At 44.0% G+C, this 26047-nt stretch overlaps 1 protein-coding gene across 2 annotated transcripts in view; it reads left to right on the top strand.

Moving 5' to 3' along the window:
• PRDM10 (PR/SET domain 10) overlaps positions 1-26047 on the top strand; it is a 119637-nt gene that overhangs the window by 64513 nt on the left and 29077 nt on the right. For both annotated transcript variants that reach the window (XM_082273855.1, XM_082273856.1), the window contains exons 7-12: positions 10198-10439; positions 12894-13097; positions 14309-14381; positions 17807-17924; positions 20974-21103; positions 22496-22726. In XM_082273855.1, coding sequence (XP_082129981.1) covers positions 10198-10439; positions 12894-13097; positions 14309-14381; positions 17807-17924; positions 20974-21103; positions 22496-22726 — 998 coding nt within the window. The remainder of the gene's footprint in view (positions 1-10197; positions 10440-12893; positions 13098-14308; positions 14382-17806; positions 17925-20973; positions 21104-22495; positions 22727-26047) is intronic.

The raw sequence follows: 26047 nt of genomic DNA, 5'->3' as shown, positions 1-26047 counted from the left end.
ATGGGGAAGCACTTGGGGCTCCTCGCTCCTGTGTGTGGACTCACTGGACTGGCGGCTTCTGGCTTGGATGGCTGGCTGGCTTCTAGGCCGCAGGTGGGACGCCGATACACGCGGGGGATGTCTTGCTGCGCCTCGGCCCGGGTCAAAGAGACGGAAGGGGAGGGGCGGAGCCTTTTTATTAAGCTCCCGTCACTAACCCACCAATCAGCTGCCGATCTTGTGATTTTTTTTTCCCTTGCGTGATAGGGCGTGGCCGTGGCTGATGACGTCATTTCCTATAATCGATTATGCCGGCAGCCCGCATCGATGCAGAATCGCGAAGGGTCGAATCGCGATGCATCGATCTTTCGATTATATTCCCCAGCCCTAATGACAATGCAGTAAAGTACGACTGTCAACTTGTAGCTTACTCAGGGCTTTCCTTTTGCTCCCTGTGGCTAGATAGTATAGAGGATGGAAGGTAAGTATATTCTTCTAGGAAGGGCTAAAGTAAAGCAAACTTGTTGCTTTGTTCTGCTTGGGCAAACCACATATTCACATTAAAACAAGGGGAAAAAAAAAAGGTTTTGTTTGGACCGTTCCGTCAGCAATAAGATGCGTCTACAACAGAGAGAAGATTTGTCTTGTACTGATTGTTAATATAATTTATCCGTATCACAGCGGTGTGTGGAGTCTTCATTCCATGGCTTCCTCAGGAGGGTTGTCTGCACTCCGGGGAACTGGAAGGGATTATCAGAAGTTAGAGATATATTTGATGATTATAAGATGCTTATTCTTCAGGGACTTCAGCCTAATGCAATCCCCCTTCAGCCTGCCTTCTAGGTGATCAGAGCCTCCAGATCTTCTTGTAGCCGCCCCAGGGAGTAAATGTTGCTAGGAGACTACAAGATCTAATGCCAAGGCTTAGAAAATAGTAAATTATAAAGCAGTTAGATCAGTGGTGGGCAACTTGTTTTATTGGGAGGGGGGTGGAGGGGGTGGGGGATGGAGGAGGTAAATGGCCACAGATAATCCAGAAGATCTTGAGTTAACTATATATAATAAAAAAAAAATAATAAAAGTGTGAAGATCTAAAACAAGAACATTGCTTGCAATCAACGTGATATTGTTTAATGGCTTTGGACTGCAATCTAATAGTGTACATTGGTTGCTTGGATGAACTAGGAGCCGCAGATAGAGAGATGGCACACAGGCCCGATTTGTGGGTTGTTAATTGAGCTGATTTCAGCACAAAAAAGGGCAGAAGGGACCAGAATGGAGGAAACAATATAACAAACTTGGGTCAAAGTTCCATCAATTCACAAAACAAAAATCCACAGGCTATACAAACTCCAAGCAATTATTTCACCCATGTCAGGGGGGGCACCACACATCCCAACAGTCCAGATAGAAGCACTCAGCCTATATGGAACTACAAGTCCAAGCACTCCTGATGTCCGGATATCAGCACACAGCCAATACAGAACTACAAGGCCCACCAGTCAGTGTCCAACTAGCAGCATGCAGCCAGTATGGAACTACAAGTCCAAGAGGTTCTAAGCTACCTCTCTAAATCTCAAACTAGTTTAATTCTAGCAAGACCTTACAGCCATGAGCTTCTTCCTTTCCGATCACTGGATTATCTTTGAAGCAGAGCTCCACTCAAAAGGGGAAGCTTTGCTTATCTGCCTACCCCCTTCTGCTGCGGGGTGGGGGTGGGGGGTAGAAGGGTGCAGGTACCTGGTTTTGCCAGGTATCCTCCTTCCACTTCCAGCTGAGTTGACCACGGTGAACTCAGCTGTAGGTTTTGACCCCCCCTCCCCCGCAGCTGGGCCATTTACAAAGCACTGTGTGCTTTGCACATGCACAGTAGGAAATGTTTGTAAAGTTGCAAGGCTTCACTGCCGGTTTCCCTTAGCTAGCTCAGATGGCAGCAGCAGCACCCGAGAACCAATTGAAAAATCGGCTCAGGCGAAGACACTGCTGGAATCGTGGACAGGTAAGTGTCCTAATATTAAAAGTCAGAAGCTACAGTATTTGTAGCTGCTGACATTTTTTTAAGTGTTTTTTTTTTTTCTGAAGGAGCCTGGAGCTCTGCTTTAAGTACACTCTGACTCTTTTCTGGGGTTCAGTAGTCACAGACCTGAGCCTAATTTCCTGTGCTGGGGTGTCTGGTATCCTGGTACAGAGTATGTGGAATCCTGTGGCCCCTGCTGAATCCCCTGCAATGCCCTCAGCTATTAACCCTCCATTTTTGTTCAGGCGATATAACAGGCTCTTCCATTCCAAGAGGAATTAGATCGTCACATTGCAACCTCTTGGTGACAGTGAAGGGGTGAGAAAGAAGGTTCTCCAGCTCTTTTGTTTGTGTCCACTGGCTTTCAGTTAATGCAAGATATTCATTGTCCATTTCTTCTATGAAGTCTTTAAGTTCAAGCAAACGATTCACCATTAAATAAGTGCTTCCCCAGCGAGTTGTTTGATCCCAAATGACTCTTTTTCCTGCAGGTCTTTTCAAAATTTCATCTGTTTTCGGGGCTCTGGCTGCAACAGTTACTTGCCGTAATTTGCCATTAGTGTAGCTGCATGGCGATCTTTTAATCCCTCTCTTATGGCAAGTTGCAGTGTATGAACAGCACATCGCATATGATGAATAGTAGCAAGCTTCAATGCTTCTTAAACAAAGTTGTCTAAAAAATGTCAGCATTCTCTTAAGTTTCTAAACTTTCTCCAGTACTTGCAGAACTGTCTTCCTCTAACTCTAATATCTGTTTGTTACCTTCTTCATCTGCGTTCATCTTCTCAATTGTGCTCAACATGTTAGAAGCGTTATCTGTCACAACACATAAAATCTGTTCCTTTGTAATTTCAAAATCTTCTAGAACACCCTCCACTAACATCTGAAGGTAATCACTGGTGTGATGTGCCTGAGTGTCCTTAAGGCCCCTTTCACACATCCGAACCGTTCAGATCCGCCTGTCAGTTTTTTTTGGTGGATCTGAACGGTCCCCCATGCATCTCTATGGGGCATCGGATGGCAGCGGAGACATGTTCGCTGACACCCGATCCGATCTGTCAAATCTGGACGGATGGAAACCCTATTTTCCATCTGTCCAGCGGATTTATAGTGGGGAGAGGCTGGAATGCCTGCCAGGTTTCTTTGTGTCTCGTAGGGGAGATTCATACTTTCTTTCTCCTGGTCACCATTGTGAGAATCCAAAATTGTTTGGCAGAATAGGAATAGAGGAAAAAATCTTCCAGTGGTGACGCATGTTCCAGTGACCACTGTCTGAGAGCATTTCCCTTGTTTTTTAAGAGATTTCTGTGTGTATAGGACAGGAAGTGAAGAAAATGTCCCAAGTGGAATACAGAAAAAAAATTGGCTGTAAAACTGAAATTATTTAATTTAATCTCCTTATATTTTGCCTTCCCTGGTTCCCTCCTCCTTCTTACCATGCTAATGTATTTTTTAAATTAAACCTTTTTTCATTACATACTTTTTTTTTTTATTTTAGTTTCTGTGGATTTTATTACTGGCTCTCTGTGCCTCGTTATGGGATGCAGGCAAATCATGGCTGGTGGAAGGGGCTGACAGGGTGCTGTACATACACTATATTGCCAAAAGGCCTGCCTTTACACGCACTGTGACGCACATGAATTTTAGTGGCATTCCAGTCTTAATCCGTAGGGTTCAATATTGAGTTGGCCCACCCTTTGCAGCTTTAGCAGCTTCAACTCTTCTGGGAAGGCTGTCCACAAGGTTTAGGAATGTGTCTATGGGAATGTTTGACCATCCTTCTAGAAGTGCATTTGCAAGCCTGGCCACATCGGTGACTGACCTCACAGTCTCCGCTCAAATTCATCCCAAATTCATGTCTTTATGGACCTTGCTTTGTGCACTGGTCCAAATCATTTGGTGGAGGGGGGATTATGGTGTGGAATTGTTATTCAGAGGTTGGGCTTGGCCCCTTAGTTCCAGTGAACAAAACTCTTAAGGTGTCAGCATACCAAGACATTTTGGACAATTTCATGCTCCCAACTTTGTGGGAACAGTTTGGGGATGGCCCCTTCCTGTTCCAACATGACAGCGCACCAGTGCACAAAGCAAGGTCCATAAAGACATGAATGTGCGAATTTGGGGAGGAGGAACTTGACTGGTCTGCACATTGTTACATAGGTTGAAAAAATACACAAGTCCATTTGGCTCAACCAATAAAAAACAAAAATCTGTAAAGAAAACCCAACCATACAATCCCATATACACAATCCTATACCCATAGTTGATCCAGAGGAAGGCAAAAAACCCCAGTAAAACATGATCCAACCCGATAGAACACCTTTGGGATGAATTAGAGCGGAGACTGTGAGCCAGGCCTTCTCGTCCAACATCAGTTCCTGGCCTCACAAATTCTGGACACACTCAAAACCTTGTGAACAGCCTTCCCAGAAGAGTTGAAGGTGTTTTAGCTGCAAAGGGTGGGCCAACTCAATACTGAATGCTACAGACTAAGACTGGTATGTCCTTAAAAGTTCATGTGTGTGTAAAGGCAGGCGTCCCAATACTTTTGGCAATATAGTGTAGCTTCCTGAAAACCTCAAAGCACCCTGCTTCTGTACTCTGCCCATGAGCCCTCAGAGCTAATGCAAGCAGTGGGCTGGCTCTTGGGGAGAAATGCAAAATTCTAAATGTCAGGATAGTTGGGATGTCAGTCTGGAGGAGTGAGTGTTGCTAGGCACACTTTATTTGCATGCAGACTGCCCTAGTTAACACCAACATGTGATGCCGAGCCTCCATGATTGAATGAACGGAAATCCAATGGATGAAAGGGTGGGCTAGGGGCAGTTCAGCTGGGCAGGAGAGAGCTTAGATGATGCTGGATGTTCTCCAGCCAGCAAATGAGGCCAGTTCTATCTGACTGGTTGCAGCTTCTAATGCACATTGTGAGAATTTCAATACAGGAGAGGAGCCTGTATAACTGTGCAAGACTGAAGGGACGTCTGGAGTTCAGATTTAACCTAATTCCTCCTCTATCCAAAACTTAAGAAAAAAGTTTCTCTTTCGTTCATTGACGGACACAACTCCTGATCTTCTTAACCATTGGGTTTTACTGCCTCTTACAGGAGTAGGGCACTAGGCAGAAAAAAAGTCTGGCTACGTCTATGGGCAGTCCCAGGGAGTATACTCCCCCTCTCTGCTATAGGTACTCCGTTTTTTTCTGCCTAGTCAGGAGTAAGGACCTAGTTCCTTGCTGGGATCTCTGGTCCTGGCAATTCTTTCTTTAGATAGATTTTTTTTTTTTCCTCCTGGTTTTTTTCCTGAGAGATCTACAGTCAACTGCCGGACTGGGCGACGGGCTGAATAATCTAGATCCAGTGGTCACCCTAGTATGGCCAGCGCGCACGCAGACCTTAGCTCCACGCTAGGTCAGCTGCAACATAGCCCCACCTTGAGGGGTCGCATACGACCAGGTCTCGGCCCGAGTCGCAGCGTTCCTCCTGGCCATCAGCCCCCCCATTTTGATGGAGCGGATGTTCTGTCTAGAGTGGTGCCCGCCTGGTTCCTGGGCTGTGGTGTGGCCTAGTCCACTGCCTGGGGTGGGGGCAGGGTGCTGTGCTGGCGATGGGGATGGTGGGCCCTGCCAGCGACCGGGCGATCGGCTTTGGGGGGGGGGGCTGTACCTAGTGGGGGATCCTGCCAGGGCCCCCTTTTCCTGCCTGTGCCGTTTTCTGAGGCCTAGGGATCCTTCCTGGGTCCTTGGGAGCCTCGCAGTGCCGCTAGGGGCCATTTTGCGGTGGTTTGCCCATGAAAGTAGCGTCGATCATGACAGTGGAGCCCCTGGTGCTGACTCCTGGATTTTCCTGATTGCCGCACGTGCAGTGCAGATTCTCCTGGTGGCAGCGGTACCAGGTTTCTGCTGGGTGGTGAGTCTGGTGGGGGTCCTCTCCCTCTCTGCTGAAAATCAATTGGGTACTCTGTTACTGGTGACTGGGGGTGCTGCCAGAGCTGTGGGGGTTGTCCCTTAGCAGTGTTTTTACACCTTCCCCTGGGTGACTCAGGGAGTCTTTGGAGCAATCTCCCCCCTCTCTGGGGCTGCAGGGCCCTCTGGGTCCCATCCATCCATCGATGTCCTGGCGGTGGTCCTGGAGTCCTTTGCTGGTGGACGCACTGATTGTAGATGTAGACTTTAAAGATGGAGGACACAGCTGAAGCTGCTGCGGAGGATCCAAGCGAACTTGGTCTGGCAAGTCAAGAGCACGCTTGTCCCCGGTCCGCTTACAGGCTTTTTGTGGCGGTGCAAGACCTTTTACTTTAAAAGGTGATGGTCCAGGTTCTGACTTTGGAATGTTTTCGAGGGTTTTACTCAAACCTGTTTACAGTCCCCAGGAAGGAAGGCAAGGTGCGTCCAATTCTAGACCTCAAGGCGCTGAACTACTTTGTGCGGGTGCAGAAGTTCAGAATGGAGTTAGTTTGCACGGTGATAGCTTCCCTGCATCAGGGGTATTTTTCTCACCTGCATCGACATCAAGGACGTTTACCTTCACATTCCAATATGTGTCGGTCTTCAGTACTTCCTCCGCTTTGCCGTGGGAGAGGAGCATTATCAGTTTGTGGCGTTACCCTTTGGGCTCGCTTCTGCTCCTTGGGTCTTCACAAAAATGTTGGCCCTGGTGCTAGCATTGTTACGCCTATGGGGGATTGCAGGACTGGGCTACTTGGACGACCTCCTTCTGCGAGCGGAGTCTCCTACTACTCTGGTGGAAAACCTGGAAATCATTATATGAACTTGAGGGTGTTTGGCTGGATTCTGAATATGCAGAAGTCTGCTCTGGTTCTGTCCACAAAGCTGGACTATCTGGGTCTGACTCTGGACTCGGTCTTAGCCAGAGCACTCCTTCCTCTGGATAAAACTCCAGAAACTGCAGGCTGTAATTTGTCTCCTGCTGTCCAGCAGATGTTAATTACTCCACACTTGCATGCGGCTGCTGGGTCTGATGGGGTCTACCTTCGAGGCGGTTCCGTTTGCACAGTTCCATATGAGGTCCCTGCAAGGGAGACTCTGGCCAAATGGGACAAGAATCCAGTCTCTGGACAATCAGATCAGGCTGAGCCGGGGAACGAAGGAGTCACTGATATGGTGGCTTCGTTCTTCGGCGCTTCGGCTGGGCAAATCCTTCCTACCCTTGTATCGGACTGTGGTCACCACAGATACCAGCCTATCTGGCTGGGGAGGCGTCCTCTGCAAAATTGCTGCTCAGGGTGTCTGGACACTGGTAGATTCCAGACTACCGATCAATGTCTTGGTGCTCCAAGCGATCACACTTTGACTGGAATGTTGGACGGATCGTCTTCAGGGATGTCCAGTGCGCATTCAATCAGACATTGCCACGTCCGTAGCTTATGTCAATCCCCAGGGGGCACAGGAAGTGTCCTGGCGGCTCTGGAGGTAGCCGGCATTCTAAGGTGGGTAGAACGGTTAGTTTAGTTCCAGCCCTCTCCGCCGTACACATTCTCTTGGTAGGAAACTGGCAGGCGGATTACCTTCAGTTGGCAGGCATTGGACCAAGGGCAGTGGTCCTTTCATCTGGAGGTGTTTCATCATTTGTGTCTCCGGTAGGGCATTCCTGAGGTGGATCTGTTGGCATCCCGGCTCAAAAGAAAGGTGCAGTAGTTTGTGGCTCGGTCTCGGGATCCTCTGGTGGACATCACGGATGCTCTGGTGACCCCGTGGGGTCAGTATCATCTGATTTATAACTTCCCTCCTCTCAAGCTTCTGCCAAGACTTCTACGCAGGATCGAGGCAGAAGGGATTCCGGTCATCTTAGTGGCCACGGACTGGCCTTGCCGGGCTTGGTACGCCGATCTGGTCGCTGACATTCCTTGGAAGCTTCCTCTCAGGGAGGATCTGCGGTCCCAAGGGACCAATCTTCCAGCCTGCCTCGCAGTTGCTGGCTTTGACAGCTTGGCTGTTGGAACGCCGGATGCTGATGGATAGAGGTTTGTTTGAGTAGGTGATTCAAACGCTGTTTAAAGCTAGAAAATCTACTTCTAGAAAGATCTACCATCGTACGTGGAAGATGTACATTGCGTGGTGTGAGTCTCTTGGGGTTCATCTTCTCGCTTTTTTTCAGTGGCTCGGATCTTGACCTTCCTTCAGTGGGGGGTTGAGCAGAAACTGGCCTTGAGTACTATCAAGGGTCAGGTGTTGGCCTTAGTGGTCTTCTTTCAACGGCCCTTGGCCCACATACTCCTTGGTGCGTACTTTTCTTCAGGGAGTTAGGCACTTGCCCCTCCAGTGCGGTCTCTGATGCCGCCTTGGGACCTCAAATTGGTGGTCTCAGTCCTCCAGAAGCCTCCTTTTGAGAATCTTTGGGAGATTCCCCTGCTTACGCTGTTCCAGAAGGTGGCCTTTTTGTTGGCTTTTACCTCTGCGCGCAGGGTGTCGGAATTGGTGCCGTTACCCCGTCGTTCGCCTTACTTGATGGTTCACAGTGATCAGGTGGTTCTTCGCCCCTGTCCGTCGTTCCTTCCTCAGGTTGTCTCCGATTGTCGTTGGAATAAAGAAATTTGTGTTGCCTTCCCTGTGTCCCAGGCCAAATCATCTGAAGGAAATTTGCTTTGCATGGCTTGGATGTGGTACGGTCGATTAAAGTGTACCTGGCAGCTACGAAGTCTTTTAGGAAATCAGACTCACTATTTGTGCTTACGGATGGGCCTCAGAAAGGGTTGTCTGCTTCCTTTGCGACCATTTCCAAATAGATCAGACAGACGGTGATTCAGGCCTATTCCGTCAAGGGTCGAGTTCCTCCTTTCCATGTCAAGGGGCACTCTACTCAGGCGCTCAGTGCCTCCTGGGCCTTCCGTCATCTGGCGTCAGTGACGCATGTTTGCAAGGTGGCCACTTGGTCGTCAGTGCACACTTTCACAAAGTTCTATAAAGTGGATGTGTTGGCATCTGCGGATGCTTCCGTTGGCCGCAAGGTTTTGCAGGCTGCTGTTTTGGAGGACCTGGTCCTCTTTGAGGGTGTATTGTTTTTTTCAGGTGAGCTCCAGTCGTTTTGGTTGAGCTCCTGTTTACCTGGCTGGCTATAGTTAGCCTTGGGAATTTATTTTTCTCTGTTCCCACCCCTCATGTTTAACACTGTTTTGGGATGTCCAAATGGTTAAGAAGATCAGGAGCTGTGTCCGTCAATGAACGAAAGAGAAAATGGGATTTTTGACATACCGTAAAATCCATTTTGCTGATGTTCATTGACGGACCCAGCACCCGCCCCTCTGTGTGAGTTGTAATTCTTCTGACATTGCTTGTAACAAAACTGAGTACCTAAAACAGAGAGAGGGAGTATACCCCCTGGGACTGCCCATAGGCATAGCCACACTTTTTTTCTGCCTTGTATCCTACTCCTGTAGGGGACAGTATAACCCAATGGTTAAGACGATCAGGAGCTGTGTCCATAAATGAGCATCAGAGAAATGGATTTTACGATAAGTAAAAAATCCAATTTTTTTGGGTTTAGATCTACTTTTTTACTATAATGCACACTGCTAGTTATCTATAACAGAATTTGAGCCATCCAGCACTGCAGCGATGTGCAGAGTTAACTTAGAATAGTGAATCACAGCTACAAGAGAGTAAGGCCCATTCCACACAAGGCAGGCTCAGTTGGAGTCCGCCTGCTCAGGGGGGAATCTGTCTGCTGATCCCTGCTGAGCAGGGTGGATGGCTGGTCCACTCTGCTTCTCTTATGCAGAGCGGACACAGACACAACACAGCCCACTCTCTTCTCTGCCATCCGATCTGCAAGACAGATGGGGAACAGATTCCCATCCGTCGGTTTTTAGCAGATAGGATCAGACGTCGGTAGGTGTAAACAGGAACATGTCCGCTCCATAGAGGAGACTGGAGGGTCCAGTCAGGTCTGCCTAAAAAAACTGACAGGTACACCCAATGGGCCTGCTAGTGTGAAAGGGGCCTTAGGGCCTTAGAGTGTGCAGAACCTGAAGAAGATAATGAAAGTGTGTAGAGCTTTGTGTTGGATTTCTGCCAGATTGTTTCTTTACTGGAGTCCCTTCAAGCACAAGGCTTAATCTATAACTGTAAAAAGATGATGCTTGTGTAGAACTTTGTGGTGGATGTCTGACTGACGAATAAAGTATGACCAATGCATGGCTTTAGTCATAATCAGTAACGCACAGGGTTCTTTTTTTCTGTCTTGCAGGGTGTGAAGAGTGCAATAACGCCCATCCATCAGTGTGCCCAAAACACGGGGCCCTCCATCCTATTCCGAACCGTCCTGTATTGACCCGAGCTCGAGCCAGTTTGCCCTTAGTCTTGTACATTGATCGCTTCCTTGGAGGGGTGTATTCCAAGCGACGCATTCCCAAACGAACCCAATTTGGACCTTTGGAAGGACCTTTAGTTAAAAAATCGGAACTGAAGGATGGTTACATCCATCTGAAGGTTTGTGAGGGAGACTTTTTTTCTTGAAGATGAGAAAGGGCCAGGCAGAATCACGTGATGACTAAAGATTGTAGAATTCGCTTAAAGGAGGAGGGAAAGAAGTGATTTAGTGGAGAGAGGGCATGACTTGGGTGAAGACGAGGGAACAATAGGAGGACATTTATCAAGCAAATTAGTGACAAACTTAGATGCAAGTCAGGCTGCCTCTCAGTTAGCAAAGTCTATATGGCAGTTGTTCTGTGTATTTGCACTCCTTGCGCCTGCAATTCCGGGCAGATAACTGTGACAAATTTAGCACTGAATATAAGAATTGAGAATTTTACTTTTAAAGTGGTTGTAAAGGCAAAAGGTTTTTACCTTAATGGATTCTTTGCATTCAGGTTTAAATCCTTCCATGATCAGCTCTCGCTCAGCCTCCTCTAAATACTTAAGTTTTATCTCGATCCACCGCTGTGCCTGTGAGCAGCAGCTCTGCTCTCTCTCTGTCCTTACAGGACTTACATTGGCTGCTGCTGCTGTCAGTCACAGTCAGTGAGGAGGTAGCGGGGTCGGAGCCAAGCAGCGCTGTGTGTGTGTCTATGGGCACACGTAGCCTGGCTCGTGAGCGAGCCCGCACATCTGCTCCCACAGCAAGCAGCTTGCTATGAGGGCACTTGGAAGGGAGGAGGAACCGAGAGCGCTGGCAGGGGACCCCAGAAGAGGAGGAAAGTGACCACTGTGCAATACCATTGTACAAAGCAGGCAAGTATAACATGTTTATTATTTTAGGGAAAAAAATCCCATTAAGAAAGTGGGTTTCTACTTAGAGCAGCAGAAGGGATGAATCAAGCTGCACAATTATCGGTCTCGTTATTTCTGTTTAGTACTACTTGTTATGAGATGTAATTGATAAATGTTCCCCATAGTGATGTTGGTAGGTAGCATGCCTTGAGAATAACAGGGATGGTGGTGGGTAGAAAGCCATGGGAATAATATTGGTGGTGGGTGGAAGACTCCCGGATTAATAGTGGTTGTATTGGATAGAAGGCCTAGGGAAGAATAGTGAAGGTGGTGGATAGAAAGCCTTGGAAATAATCGTGATAGTGGTGAGTTGAAGGCATTGGAAATGGTGATGTTGATGGGTGGAAGGCCCTGGGAATAAAAGTGATGGTGCCGGGTAGATGGCCTTGAGAATAATCTTGATGGTGGTCGGTAGTAGGTGTTGGGATTAATAGTGATGGTGGTGGTAAGGAGGTTCTAGGAATACCAGTGATGGTGGTGGGTAGAAGGCCTTGGGAATAATTGTGATGTTGTGGTTAATAGTTTCTAGGAATACCAGTGATAGTGGTGGGTAGTAGGTGTTGGAAATAATAGTGATGGTGGTGGTTAGAAGGTTCTAGGGAATACTAGTGATGTTGGTGGGTAGTAGGTGTTTGGAATAAGTGTGATGGTGTTGGGTAGAATGCCTTGGGAATAATTGTGTTGTGGTGGGTAGTAGATGTTGGAAATAATAGTGATGGTGGTGGGAAGAAGTCCTTGGGAATAATTGTGATGGTGGTGGTTAATAGGTTCTAGGAATACCAGTGAAGGTGGTAGGTAGGTGTTGGGAATAATTGTGATGATGGTGGTTAGAAGGTTCTAGGGAATACTAGTGATGTTGGTGGGTAGTAGGTGTTGGTAATAATTGTGATGGTGGTGGGTAGAAATCCTTGGGAATAATTCTGATGGTGGTGGTTAGAACCTTCTAGAAATACTAGTGATGGTGGTGGGTAGTAGGTGTTGGGAATTATTGTGATAATGGTGGGTAGAAGTCCTTGGGAATAATATTGATAGTGATGGTTAGAAGGTTCTAGGAATACTAGTAATGGTGGTGGGTAGAAGGCCTTGTAAAGAGTAACTGAGGACATCAGTTAGTGGATAGAGAATTGCATGGTCAGAGGACTGCTTCTTTCCTGGAGTTGGCTTGGTGGCATTTGGAAATAATGTACAGTGGCTCTGGGGAAGCAAAACTTGGAAGGTCAGCAAGAGTTTTGGGAATGAAGGAATAGATACCTGTAATGTTTTTTTAGCAGTGCTTTTTATTGATGATTTTTGGGGATTAATATAGTGTATCTAAGGCTATTTTTGGATAGAGTGCTGAGAGATTAGATCCTCTGTTGGTTTTGTTTGGTGTCTGTGCCCATGTTAGATTTTAGGACTCCCCTATTTGTCCTGATTACCACCGTTACTGGGACTAAAGGTAAAGTAAAATGCAACATTTTTAGTTGTCACCAGAACAGAAAGGGGAAACTTCTATTTGGGACACCTGTTCTGGTGACTGCTGTATTAGAATCTTTTCCTTTACCTTGAAAGGAGATTTCTCCAATGGGCGGCAGATGGCAAAGAAAAAACTCACAGGGATTTTAACCACTCCTTTTCTCTAACCTTTATACGTTCAAGAATGGTGTTATTCATTCAGTCACTTGTTTCTTGCAGGTGTCTCTCAGTAACCCTCTGGACACACAGGATGCCTTTCAAGAGGATCTTTGGTTTGACCTGTCTGAAGAGAGTCTGTGTAACTGGATGATGTTTGTTCGACCAGCGCAGAACCATTTAGAGCAGAATCTTGTGGCCTATCAGTATGGCCAGCACATCTATTACACCACCATTAAGAATATCGAACCAAAGCAGGAACTGAGGGTACTGGGGATTACTAAACACAACTGTATAATTATGGGGAAATGGGTATCTTAGACTGGGGTCTCCAGGTAGACTGGGAATCAGCCTCCCTCTGTGTAACAATGTGCTGTGGTCCATAGCTTCCAGTGAGAGAGGTCTGTATTTGTGGATTTTGCTTGCAGTTCTCTCTGCTCGTTAACTCAGAGATTGTGATATGACTATAAAACACAACAGTTTCCTATGGGACCCCTTTGTATTTTACTGGTTTACGTCAGCCTACCAATTCATATTGGCAAGAGAGACATAATTACTTTTCATTACAGTTACATAGTTAGTCAGGTTAAAAAAAGACGCAAGTCCATCTGGCTCAACCAATAAAAAACAAAAAACAGTAAAGAAAACCCAACCATACAATCCCATATACACAATCCTATACCCGCAGTTGACCCAGAGGAAGGCGAAAAAACCCTAGCAAAGCATGATCCAATTTGCTACAGCAGGGGAAAAAATTCCTTCCTGATCGGATATTCCCTGGATCAACTTTACCTATAAATATTAGTACCCATTTATATTATGTACACCTCATTATGTACACTGTCAAATAGGCAGGACAGTATCCTCAAAATCTCTACATTGTCCAATCAAAGAACACTTTGAATCCATTAAGAAAAGGCAAAGTCTCTGAATAATGCCCGTGCTTAGCAAGCAACCTTCTGTGTTCACTAAGCAGCAGTGCAGCGGCTTGGCAAGGTTGGCAGAAGCCAGAAGACATCACTGTAGTATCAGTACCTACTACAGTAATTTTGTAGCTTCCACAGGTAGGTATAGAAAATGCATAGTTACATTGCTCCAAGTTGGACCAATGTGACTGTGCAAAGATAGCAATACCTGGAAGTTAGCATTAAAGCACAGCATGATGACTTTTAAAAGTATACAGAAAGAAAAGCATAAATGATAAAGCTCAAGAGATTCAGATGGGGGTCCAGAAGTACAGCACAGAGAAATGTATGATGATTGTTTGCAATGAATAAAAAAAAGCTTAAAGGGCAAAACAAGGTAGATACCAGTGGTCAGAAATTGTAATGGAGCCTGAAGTTTCGTTTTATGAATGACATTAAGTGGATCACAATTTTATCTATTATTGAAAAATATTTGGTAGTTTTTTTTTCTGTAATTTTATTTTCTTTTTAAAGTTGCTTGACAATAAATTATGTTTTTGGATTCATCTGTAGGTTTGGTACGCTGCATCCTATGCAGAATATGTTAATCAGAAGATTCATGATATCTCACAGGAGGAGAGGAAGGGTGAGTTGACATCAATATGTTTAAGGGATACTGTAGATGGACCTCCGTTCAGTAGGAGGGGTGGAACTAAAATGATGGCTGCTATAATATATATATATATATTTTTTTTAAGTGTATGTTATAGTAGTACAAGTGTCGGTTCACAAATATGTGATGCGGGAACCCTGCGAATACACTGCAGGTTCCCTTATCGCACTCAAATCGCAGGCAGTTCACACTGCCATATGCAAATCGCTGGAGGTGTCAATCCAAAGTTAACGAGATCCGTTCCCATATCGCAGTGCGAACTGTCAGTTCAGACATGAATCGGATGGCATAGGTGTGAACCACCATGAGATCAGATTCTGCTGCGGACCCAAAAAAGGGTCCTGTGTGTGTTATGTCTGAATGCGATGCCAATTCAGCCATACAATCTGTATGGCTGAATTTGCAATGCACAGACGTCACATGTGATTTTTAGAGCAGTGCGCTCCAAATCGCATGCGATGTCTAATGTAAACTGGGCTAAAACCACAATTTTTTTTTCTTACTTTAACACATTGAGCACAGTAAAAAAAAAAAAAAAACACTCCCCAGTGAAAAGTTTAAGATTGTTATAGGGAAGCTGAGGGGATGATTCTGTATTGGGGAACAAGAGATATAATATAATGCCTAGGCACTACCCCCCAAAAATTACGTATTAAAAGGTGGTGACCCCAATTAGACCCCAATCCATGAGTAATATTGCACATAAAGTCCCCTTGATGCATATAACCAGTGAACGTCACACATCCGCCCAAGGAGGATATCCGGCATTCCCCCTCAGCGTGCTTATAATAGCCATTGATACACCAGCTAGAGTCAGCCTTTCACCGCCTCATCAGCCTGATCTGCCGACAACGGATATTATAGGCACCCTGGGGGGGAATGATGGATATCCTCCTTGGGCGTATGTGTGAGGTTCACTGGTTATATGCATAAAGGGGGCTTTAAGTGCAATATGAACTATGGATTGGGGTCTAATACTATCCATTGTAATACACATATTTCTGATCGTTGGTGAGGAAAGTTGGGAGGCTTAATCTCTCTTGTTTCGATTTGGTCTTTTATAATAAGAGGGCATACATCAGCTCATCATGGCTCTGTTTCCCTATATATTGGTGTTTCAGAAATTTTGACCGTTTTGGTACGGTATATGAACATCTGATGAGGATTTGATTTTCAATTTCGGGATTATCATCCTTTTGGGGCATTTAAGTGGTGTTCATTCTTTGTACCTGGATCCTGAACAAGCCCCTTAAAAGGGCGAAACACGTCGATCTAGAATTACCCACATCACATGTACCTGACTAAGTTAGATACATTTTTTAAGAGAACGTGTACTGTGTTGTCTTGTCTATTTGTAACATTTGATTTAACAATGAAAGCTATTTTGTTGATTTTAGATACTTGTGGATTTATGCCTGGCACCAACTAACCCCCTATATTTTCTTTCTGCCTTATCTCCCTTTTGGTGGTTGGGGGGGTCCCCACTTGTTAATAAGGGCCCTTTCACACGGGCGCTCCGTATGTCCGCAAATCATCCTAATTTTTCGGATGATTTACGGACATAATGTAAGTCAATGGCATTGCGGATGTCAGCGGAATACCATCCGCCGTAGAGTTTAAATCTACCTTTCCCTGATGAAGAACTGAACTGTTAGTTCCACAAAAAAGTTTGAAACGTGTTGGATCAGGATTTGTACTGATTGTTAAATAGGGGGCTTTTTACTCCATGTAATATCATTGATTCATGTATGGTAGCATTCTTTTGGCGTTCCATGACATGTATTTTTATGCTGTTAATATATTTTACAATTTCATCTTCACTATGTATTTTTGAATAAAACCAATGACTTTTATACGTTTTTGTATTTGTTTGCCGACAAAATCCCAAATTGAGGAGACCAACCATTTTATTCTTATATGTAACTAGGGATGGTGGCAAACTATACCAACCTCAATCTGGAAAACCTTTTTGAACCAATGTATAAAGTACTGCTGATTACAATTAAAGATGCAAAGAAATCTTCTAGAATAGTTCTGTTTTTAGTAGATATATGCTCAGATCCACTTGGACTGCTCTTTCTGCTCAGCTTCCCCAAATGTGCAGTTGCTGTTTTAATATTGTGAGCCCCTGCCACTCATACAGAGAAGGGCTGAGTGGGGGAGGGTGTGTGTCAGCAACAGGCTGCCTGTGGGATTCCAGGTTGCATGGCATTGCAAAGGGCCCACGGTATAAATAGGGACACAGATTGACCAATGCGTTTACGGATCAGCTTCCATGCATAGCGTGGTTCCAGAGTAACAGAAAGAGAGCTTCTTTATGAACATGACTGGCAAAATAACTTGTTTTTTTCTGTGCCTTCCAGTTCGTTCTTAAAGAAAAGAAGGTAATATATGTAATGTGAGCAGCCCCGGATGCTTTAATTAGTTTAAAATATACACTTCAAGTTTTGGGTATGGTGATGAGGAGTTAGTACCCCGGTTAGGTTTATATGGCTGTCTGCGTTCCTTCTAGGGAGATTCATCCTCTCTTGTCCAGGCCACCACAGAAAGTGATGTAAAATTCAACATTTTGATCAGTCAATGGAACAAGAACAATTTTCATTGGGGACACTTCCTGTGGTGACAAATCTCTGAAAAGTTTTCTCTCACTCCCCGTTATATGAATGGGACAAGGAGTGAAGGGAACCCTCCCCAATGGGACACAGATGGTAAAGTAAACATGGGTTTTATTATCCCATTCCTAAAATTATTTTTTTTTTAAACGAATGCAGCCAACATTTCAGCCTTGAATGAGGGCTTTGCCAACAAGGTGTTGCAGGCTGCCTTTTCCCTTCCATTGTCCTGGCATAAATGTGTCCCCAATTTTTTTTTTTTTTTTTTATTCTAGTTTAGCGAGTATAAAGCTGAACTTTAGACAAAGCATTAAATAGACAGTTGAAATATACATATATATAAGAGCTGTTTTACCTGTTCAGCTAATTCTGCTGGCAGAGGAGACCTTATTTTTCCTTGTTGAATCTCAGTAATCCTTTCCTGTGACTGAACAGTAAAAGGAGAAGCAGCGGAGTAATGAGCTATGTTACTCTTCTCCTATAAGCCTGGGGTTTGTTAGCACATGAGCGCTGCTGCACATCTGATCGATATCTTATGCCACTTCTCCCTCTTTCAGTTGGAGCTCTGTTGCACAGGGATTACAAGAGGCTGATACTGGGGCAAATTTAGATACTAAAACTGCTTGCCCAGAGTTCCATTTTAAGGGACGAATAAACATTTTTACAGAGGAGGCCTTTTCAGTTTACATTAGAACCTGCATTTAAACACTTCTTTACTTATGCCTTACCTTGATCTAATCGGTGCACATTGTGGTTAGTAACATACGTTGTTTTTATGTCTTTCAGTCCTCAGAGAGCAAGAGAAGAACTGGCCATGTTATGAATGCAACCGCCGGTTTATGAGCTCTGAACAATTGCAACAGCACCTAAATTCCCATGATGAGAAGCTGGACTTCTTCAGCAGGTGCACCCCCCTTCCTCATGTATTAATTTGTTCTATGTAGCCTGATATTTTGTCGGTTGTTTATGTGTAATGTATGTCCAATATACATTTTATGTCTGTGCTGTGTTCACTGTGCTTACAGGGATGTCTCCTGTGATATCCTCTTATGTCTTGAATAGTCCTATAGTGGTGTGTGTAACAGAATGGCTCTCTATCCATGTTTTGTTCCATGTAGTAGAGCCCTGGGTGGGACAGTTTTATTAAACCCGCACCTTCTGAATGTATGACCAGGACCGCCCGCACCCGCTGAATGTATGACCAGGACCGCCCGCACCCGCAATGTTTGTGTTCCACTCCCGCCCGCACCCGCAATGTTTGTGTCCACTCCCGCCCGCCCGCACCCGCAATGTTTGTGTCCACTCCCGCCCGCAATGTTTGTGTTCCACTCCCGCCCGCACCCGCAATGTTTGTGTCCACTCCTGCGGTTTTGCCCTATACTCTCTGTAAAAGACTACCCCCTCTTCTGAGGCAACACCATTTCATAACCTCAGTGGAGCAATCACGTGCCTATTAAATTTAGCCCGCTGGATGTGCCCTAATATGTACTGTAGCTTCTGCTACATACAGAACTTCTCTGTTAATAATAGTTTAGCCCGCTGGATGTGTATACAGTAAGCTTTGGCTACTTACAGAACGTCTCTGTGCTGTAATACTCTATGTACCACGCTGAGCCAAATACGGCAAGCTGTGTATTCTATTATTGCATACAAAGCCTGCTCGGATATCCAAAGGTTGTATAAGCCCGCCTCTCTGACTCCGAGCAGGCTTTGTATGCATTAATAGAATACACCGCTTGCCGTGATTGGCTCAGCATGGTACATAGAGTATTACAGCACAGGGACATTCTGTAAGTTGCCAAAGGTACTGTATACACATCCAGCGGGCTAACATTTTTAATAGGGATGTTCTGTAACTAGCTGCAGTTGCAGTACCTGGCGTATAAGATGACCCCCGATTTATAGGGTATCTTTATTATAAAAAAAGTTGTCTTTATATGCCGGAAAATACGTTACACCAAATTGCACTGTTCCCTGCGGGTCTCCGCAAAATGTTTTGAGCGCCCACTCCCGCCTGCAGCAGAGGTAAAACCACCCGCTCCCGCAAGATTTGCATTGGGTCCCAAACCCAATGCAGCCCTCTACCATGTAGTGCCATGCTGCACCTTTTACATGCTGACATTTATGTAGTGATTACCTTGTCATTTAATCTGATTTGACTTCTCTATAATTCATTCTGTTTGATGTAATAAGCAAGAACGAAACTAGGAAAGGTAATTGTGATATTGTCCAGTGATATCATCTACACACCATATGCCTGGTTTGCAGCCTTCATTAATATTGGACAGCTTGATAGAAATGGCACCTTAGCAACCAGTTTATTATTATCATTATTATTATTCGTATACGTGATTTATATATCACCATTTGCGCAGCATATTACAACATAAAGAGAGATTGTACAGTCACAGTGAAATTCAAGACGAGGGTTCAGAGGGCTCTTCTTGTGGAAGTTTACCATCTAAAAAGGAGGGGCAAATGATACAAAAAATATAATTGCTGTGAGGGAATAAGTTGATGGATAAAGTAAATATTCAGTGTTTAGATTAAAGTATAATATAAGGCGAAACTTTTTTTTTTTTTTTTTTTTTTATATAGTTGGATAGAGAGCAGAGGGATTAGAAAAACTGTCAGTTTTTATTGCTATATGTGCCCCTATTAGGGAGATTCATCCTCACTATTTGTCTTGTTTGCCATTACAAGTGAAATTGAAAGAAAATCCCAAATTTTGGGTTTTACCCAGAAAAGTAATAGAGGGAAACTCTTCCAATGGGGACACTAGTTCTGATGATTTGGGGGTCCTCGAGGAATTCCTTTTAATTTGCAGGGATTTCCTCTCACTTGTTTGCTATGGGACAGAAAGTGAAGGGAAATCTCTGCAATGGTACACAAATGGCAAAAAAAAAACTAACAGGGGTTATAACCCCCCCTCCTTACTCTATCCAAAATGAAAAAGGTTTTGCCTATAGTTCTACTTTAAGGCCAGATAGGCTTCAATAAAGAGATGAGTTTTCAGGGATTCAGGGCAGACAAAGTTCGGAAAGAGATGAACAAATTGGGGTAGGGATTTCCAGAGGATGGGAGAGGTTCTTGAGCAGTCTTGGAAGTGGGCACAGAAGGGATGATAAGGGAGCTAGAGTGCAGAAGGTCTTGGCAAGAGTGAAGAGGATGGTTTGGATGATATTTTGAGATGAGATTGGTGATGTAGCTCTGGGCAGAGTTGTTTGTATTTTGAATTGTATTCTTTGGGCAAGCGGAAGTCAGTGAAGAGATTAGCAGACACTGAACAGTTGTTAGGTTGAAAGATAGCCTGTGTAGATGTAGGCCAGGCATGTCCAACCTGCGGCCCGAGGGCCGCATGCGGCCCAGAACCTCAGGCAATGTGGCCCACTGCCCCCCTGACAATTTTTTTTTTTGCTGGGGAGGAAGGAAGTCAGGTCGGGGGCACGGCCACAGCAGCTGCCAACTAACGGTAGGGGGGGGGGGAGCATGTGCAGTGTTTCTGACTCCTACCACCATGCCCACTTTAAATCACTGATGTGGTCATGGTGGTTAGAGTGTTCCTTTATTATCGCTCAGAAGAAGTAAACCTCTGTATACTGATTCCATTTCATTTGATCATCCTCTAGTTGTGTTAAATTTAGTGCGGGGGCGTGGCGGCGCGGGAAGGAAGCAGTGGCATTTTATTACTTATATACTTTAACTATAGTATATATTTTATATGCGGCCCGAGACATTTCTCTACACTCAATGTGGCCCAGAGAAGCCAAAAGGTTGGACACCCATTATGTAGGCCAACAAGGCCAGGGGGTTGCATTAGTCAAGGGAGTGAATTAATAGCTTTGTAGTGTCATTGGTTAAGAGGGAGTGTATTTTGGAAATGCTACAGAGGTGAAAGTGGCAAGATTTGGCCTATGATTGGAATAGATAATAATTTTCTTCAATGATCACAGAGCCAAGGGACGTGGGCGTGGAAGGACGAAGAGGAAATTCGGACCTGGGAGGAGACCAGGGAGACCTCCAAAATTTATGCGCTTGGATTTGTCTGGAGATAATCGAGAAAAGTGCAGTCTGGGGCATCAGGTCAGTGGTGTATCTCATAAAACATCAGCTCACAGTGTCTGTTACTTTAAAGCTGTAATAAAAAAAATGCAGTATCTATCTACTCGTCCTGCCCCATAGCCTTATTCTATTTCATAAAACTGCTCGGCTTATAACTTTGGTTGAGTATAGAGGAGAATTTAGTTCAAAGATGATAGATAATTCCAGCATGTTTCGGGGGAACAGCCTCCCCCTTCATCAGGGAGTGGCGGGGGGTATGGTCAGAATCAAACCTGGAACTGGTGAAATGCTACGAGTCTGACCCTTTCAGTGCTGTCAGATCACCAAGAGCCAGCATGAGTCTGATCATATGAAAAAGGGTCATACTTGTGGCATTTCACTGGCCACACCCACCGTCACAGCCCTGATTAAGGGGAAGGCAGTTCCCCTAAAATGCGTTAGTTTGATCACCTGTGAACTAAATTTTTCAGTGAACTTCTTTAACCAATTAAGGACCAGGCCTATTTCTGACACTTGTTTACAAGATAAAACCAGTATTTTTTGCTAGAAAACTACTTAGAACCCCCAAACATATATATATATATATATATATATATATATATATATATATATATATATAATATATTTATATATATATAATTTCTTTTTTTTTTTAAACAAAGACCCTAGAGAATATGTTGGAATACTTTAAGTTGCAATACTTTTTTGGAAAAAATACACTTTTTTGAATTAAATAAGACAGTAATGTTAGCCATATTTATTTCTATAATGTAAAAGAAAGTGTAATGCCGAGTAAATTGGCACCTAACATATCATGCTTCAAAATTGCGCACGCTCGTGGAATGGCGACAAACATTGGTACTTAAAAATCTCTATTTTAAAAAATACAGGTTTACAGGTTGCAAGTTTAGAGTCTAGAGGTAGAATTATTGCTCTCGCTGTAACAATCACGGTGATACCTCAAATGTGTGGTTTGAACACGGGACGGGGTGCTTTTATCTTTTTTTTTTTTTTTTTTTTTCTATAACCTTTTATTTTTACACTGTCCCTGTAAAAAATGTTTTTTTGATCACTTTTATTCCTATTACAAGGAATGTAAACCTCCCTAAGTTATCTGCTGCCTTAAACCCGGTATTTAACGCCAAAGTACTGATGTAAATGGACGGTGGGTGGTCTGGAAGTGGTTAATAGAACTGCAAGTGTGACAAACTTTTATCCTGAACGCGCCTCTATACTCATTTAAGGTTTCCATGTGGAGCAACTTTGCATTGCAGCGACCTGAGACGTAAACAAGTCTCACTGCCATTACACCTCAATCAGTCAGGAACCCCCTGAAGGATCCTCTATCAATGCTAAACCATACAATGTTCCAGCCTAGTCGTACATACCAGCTTACAACTTTGTCTCTTTCAGGATCTCCTGCATTTCCAGAATAAGCGGTCGCAGTTTGAAGAGACGGGTCACGCTACAATAAATGGCTTGGATCAGTCCGAACTCTCACTGGGTACAGCGACGCAAGATCCAACCGACCAGCAGCCAGACGCCCAGGTTCTGCAGGCTGCTGTCCCTCCTGTACAGCCCTCACCTGCCGTTTCCCATAGTGTCCTGACGCCTGAAGACATGCGACGTGCCAAGCGTATTCGGGTATGAGCAATGAATCCTCTCCTGTTTAGAACTGCTCTTTGCTAAATGTTTTTCATTTTGGGCCAATGAGCAATATTTGCGTTTACTACAGATAATGCAACAAAACGTGTTTTCATGTTAGTTAGCCCAACTCTAGGCTAAGTTAGTAAAATATGACACTACTACAACCTGATTCAATAATTCCTTACATTTTAAATGCGAGTGGTGATACAAGAAGCACACAGGCAGGCCTCAGGGAGTGTACAACTACTGACCTTCTGTGGAGATGTATCCATAAAGTATTTAGCGTTATTTAAAGTTGCTTTAAAGACTCAAGGTTTTTTACCTTCATGCATTCTATGTATAAAAGTAAAAAACCTTTTGTGTGCAGCAGCCCCCCCCCCTCCCCCCTCCCCCCCAATACATAGCTCAGCTCCATCTAGATCCAGCGATGTGCACATGAGCAGCGGCTCTCTAGGATCTATGCCTTCTCGGAGGCATTCGCAGAGACTGCAGCGAGAGCCAGTGAGGAGAGGGTGGGGCGGGGCCTCACCGCACTCTGTGTGAAAATGCAGAGCAGTGGCTTGGGAGTGAGCCTGCTTAGGAGCCCCCATAGAAAGCTGCCTGCTATGGGGTCACATGGCAGGAGGAAGGGACCAGGAGTGTCGGCAGGTGACCTGAGCAGAATCCACTGCACAGTGCAGGTAAGTATGGCATGTTTGTTATTTAAAAAGAATAAATAAATCCACCTTAAATATTACTTTAAAGCCCAGCTCTGGTCAAAAATGAAATCTTAGCAGTATATTGACTATAATGTATCTGTTTTCTTTGTGCTTTCTGCAAAACTAAATTCATGAGACATACAGCAATATCCTCTGTCATTGTCTCTTTGCACTTTCATCTTTATTTCCTCTTATTTTGTGGAGCAATCCCCCTCATTGCACCTGTGTTCAACACTGTAGCCCTGATGTAAAGCATGGTCTTGTGGGTGTGATTATTATAATGCCGCTATGATAAGCTTACCTGTCAAGTTACCTGCGGCCTCTGCCCATGATGCCACAGAGGACCAGAATCATTGACCGGGATTCATAGGACATGTACGGTAGTCTCGGACAATAGGAGGAAATTACTTTAGGCAGGTGCACAGCCATACAAGTATAGCTGAGAATTAGACCGCTCTAAAATGAGGCCAAGGCTATAACTTCATTTTTGCAACTTACAAACGAAAAAATTTGTAGGAGATAGGTTTATGGATGGGCAGATGCAAAATATTAGATCTAAAAGTAGTAATCCTAGAGTTGGGCTTTAAACTGAGTGTGTTTCCTGACTTTACCACAGTTGCTACGTATACTGGATAGTGTTGGACTGTCAGGGCAGAGCTTGTGATTAGTTGTAGATAAGTAATGTCTACTTTAGCTCTTTGATTTAAATATGAGTTCCAAAAGTCCCTGTATTTAAATAATAATGATCCTGTGCCCCCAGTTTTTAGAAACTTTGCTACTTACCATCACTGATTGAGTGTTTCTGTTTGAGATGACTTATTAAACACGGAGAAGTAAAAGTAAACTATGCGCTACCAAAAGAGAAAAGGAGGCAGATAACAAGGAGGAGGCGAGGATAAAGGAATGGAGCACCAGAGACCTAAAGCCAATAGTGTAGTGTCACCACATACAATAAAATCAATAATGAGAGCAATAAAATCAGCGCAGGTACTCTAAAATTGGTGAACCATCACTATAAGAAAATCACTTAAATTAAAATCACTCGATGTTAAAATAAATAATATTCAATCTGTGAAGTGATGAAAGGTGCCGAAGTAATAAAAAAATATATATTTTATCCCCATATTTTTTTATTACTTCGGCACCTTTCATCACTTCACAGATTTAATATTATTTATTTTAACATCGAGTGATTTTAATTTAAGTGATTTTCTTATAGTGATGGTTCACCAATTTTAGAGTACCTGCGCTGATTTTATTGCTCTCATTATTAAACACGGAGAATTACTTTGTCTATTAAAGGGACACAGGAAGTCTTGAATTGTATGGTTATACTGCCACCTACTGGAGGATTGGACACTGGCAAACCAAAAATATTTTAGGCCAGCCCAGGATAACCCTTCCTGCTCTCAGCATGCATCCATATTTTGCTAGTGTCCCTGGAGGACGAACTTATTTTTTTTTTTTAGCTCTACTGAGAAACTTTGAACCTTTAGCCAGTACTTTTTGTTTGCGGTTAGCCACCCCTCAGTTGGACTGCTTTTGGACATCCTAACAGTACAAGACTTTCTGTATCCCTCATTGGATGAAAAAGAAAACAGATTTTTTTGTATACTCCTATATATTCATGCTCTTGCTACTGCTTGGCCACAAAAATGAGGCATGCTGGTAGTAGGAGCGGTTATCCTGAGCTGCTGTACATATATTTTATTTGCCAGTGTCCAATCTTCCTGTAGGTGTCAGTATAACCCGACAGTACTAGACTTTTACATCTACATAAAGATACAAAAAAAAAAGGATTTTATAGTGAATATAAAAATCTAATTTTTAGTTCTAGTATGTGGAATACTGAAACAAAATAGAAGCAAATGCAGACATAAGGAAGCGACTATTTTTTGGGGTTATTGATTCAGAATTTTGTTTTACTTTTCGCTTCCCTTAAAACCTTGAGGATAGAAGGGATAGTATTTTTTTTGTCTATTGACAGCTGACCTGCATTTGCCTTCATTGTCCAAATCTGGTCATTTTGTAAATGTAATGCATCTTTCTCTCCTCCCATGCTGACCTCTCAGCTGGAGCTGCAGGTAGGTTGACTTCTACAAATACCATGGAACGGATGCAGCCATGACACGCTTACTCCATATTTCATACTAGAGGCAAAATATTTGCTGGGGCATTTCATTATAAGCACCCGTCTTGTAAAAAGTTGCTTGAACATTGAAAGGGGGTAGAACCCAGCCATCTAGCTCACATTGTTCCAGACTAGTAGTATTTAATTACTTTCAGCTGGACTTGTTCTGTAATGTTAAAGATGTTTCATAGTTTATCAACCATATCTTTAGTTCAAATGAGCATCCATAAGTTTACCGCAGCATTTATATTTACGCAGGTAGCACAGAAACCCTAATTCCGTCACCATGGAAAGGCAGATGCGGATTGTCCAAGAACAGGATGGGAGGTGTGACAGTCGTGGAACCACCCTGTTCTAGTTGCATAGTCCCATCCTTTTTGTTTTAGATGGTCTACATGGGTGGTAAACCTTCTAAAGATATGAATGTATTGTCAGAATACTGGGGTAGTGATGGTAAAATTACATTTTACGTGGAGCATAGATGGAATC

This window comes from Pelophylax lessonae, assembly GCF_965119305.1.
Source record: "Pelophylax lessonae genome assembly, chromosome: 12".
NCBI classification, from domain to species: domain Eukaryota; kingdom Metazoa; phylum Chordata; class Amphibia; order Anura; family Ranidae; genus Pelophylax; species Pelophylax lessonae.
This window is presented reverse-complemented; position numbering and strand designations above follow the sequence as displayed.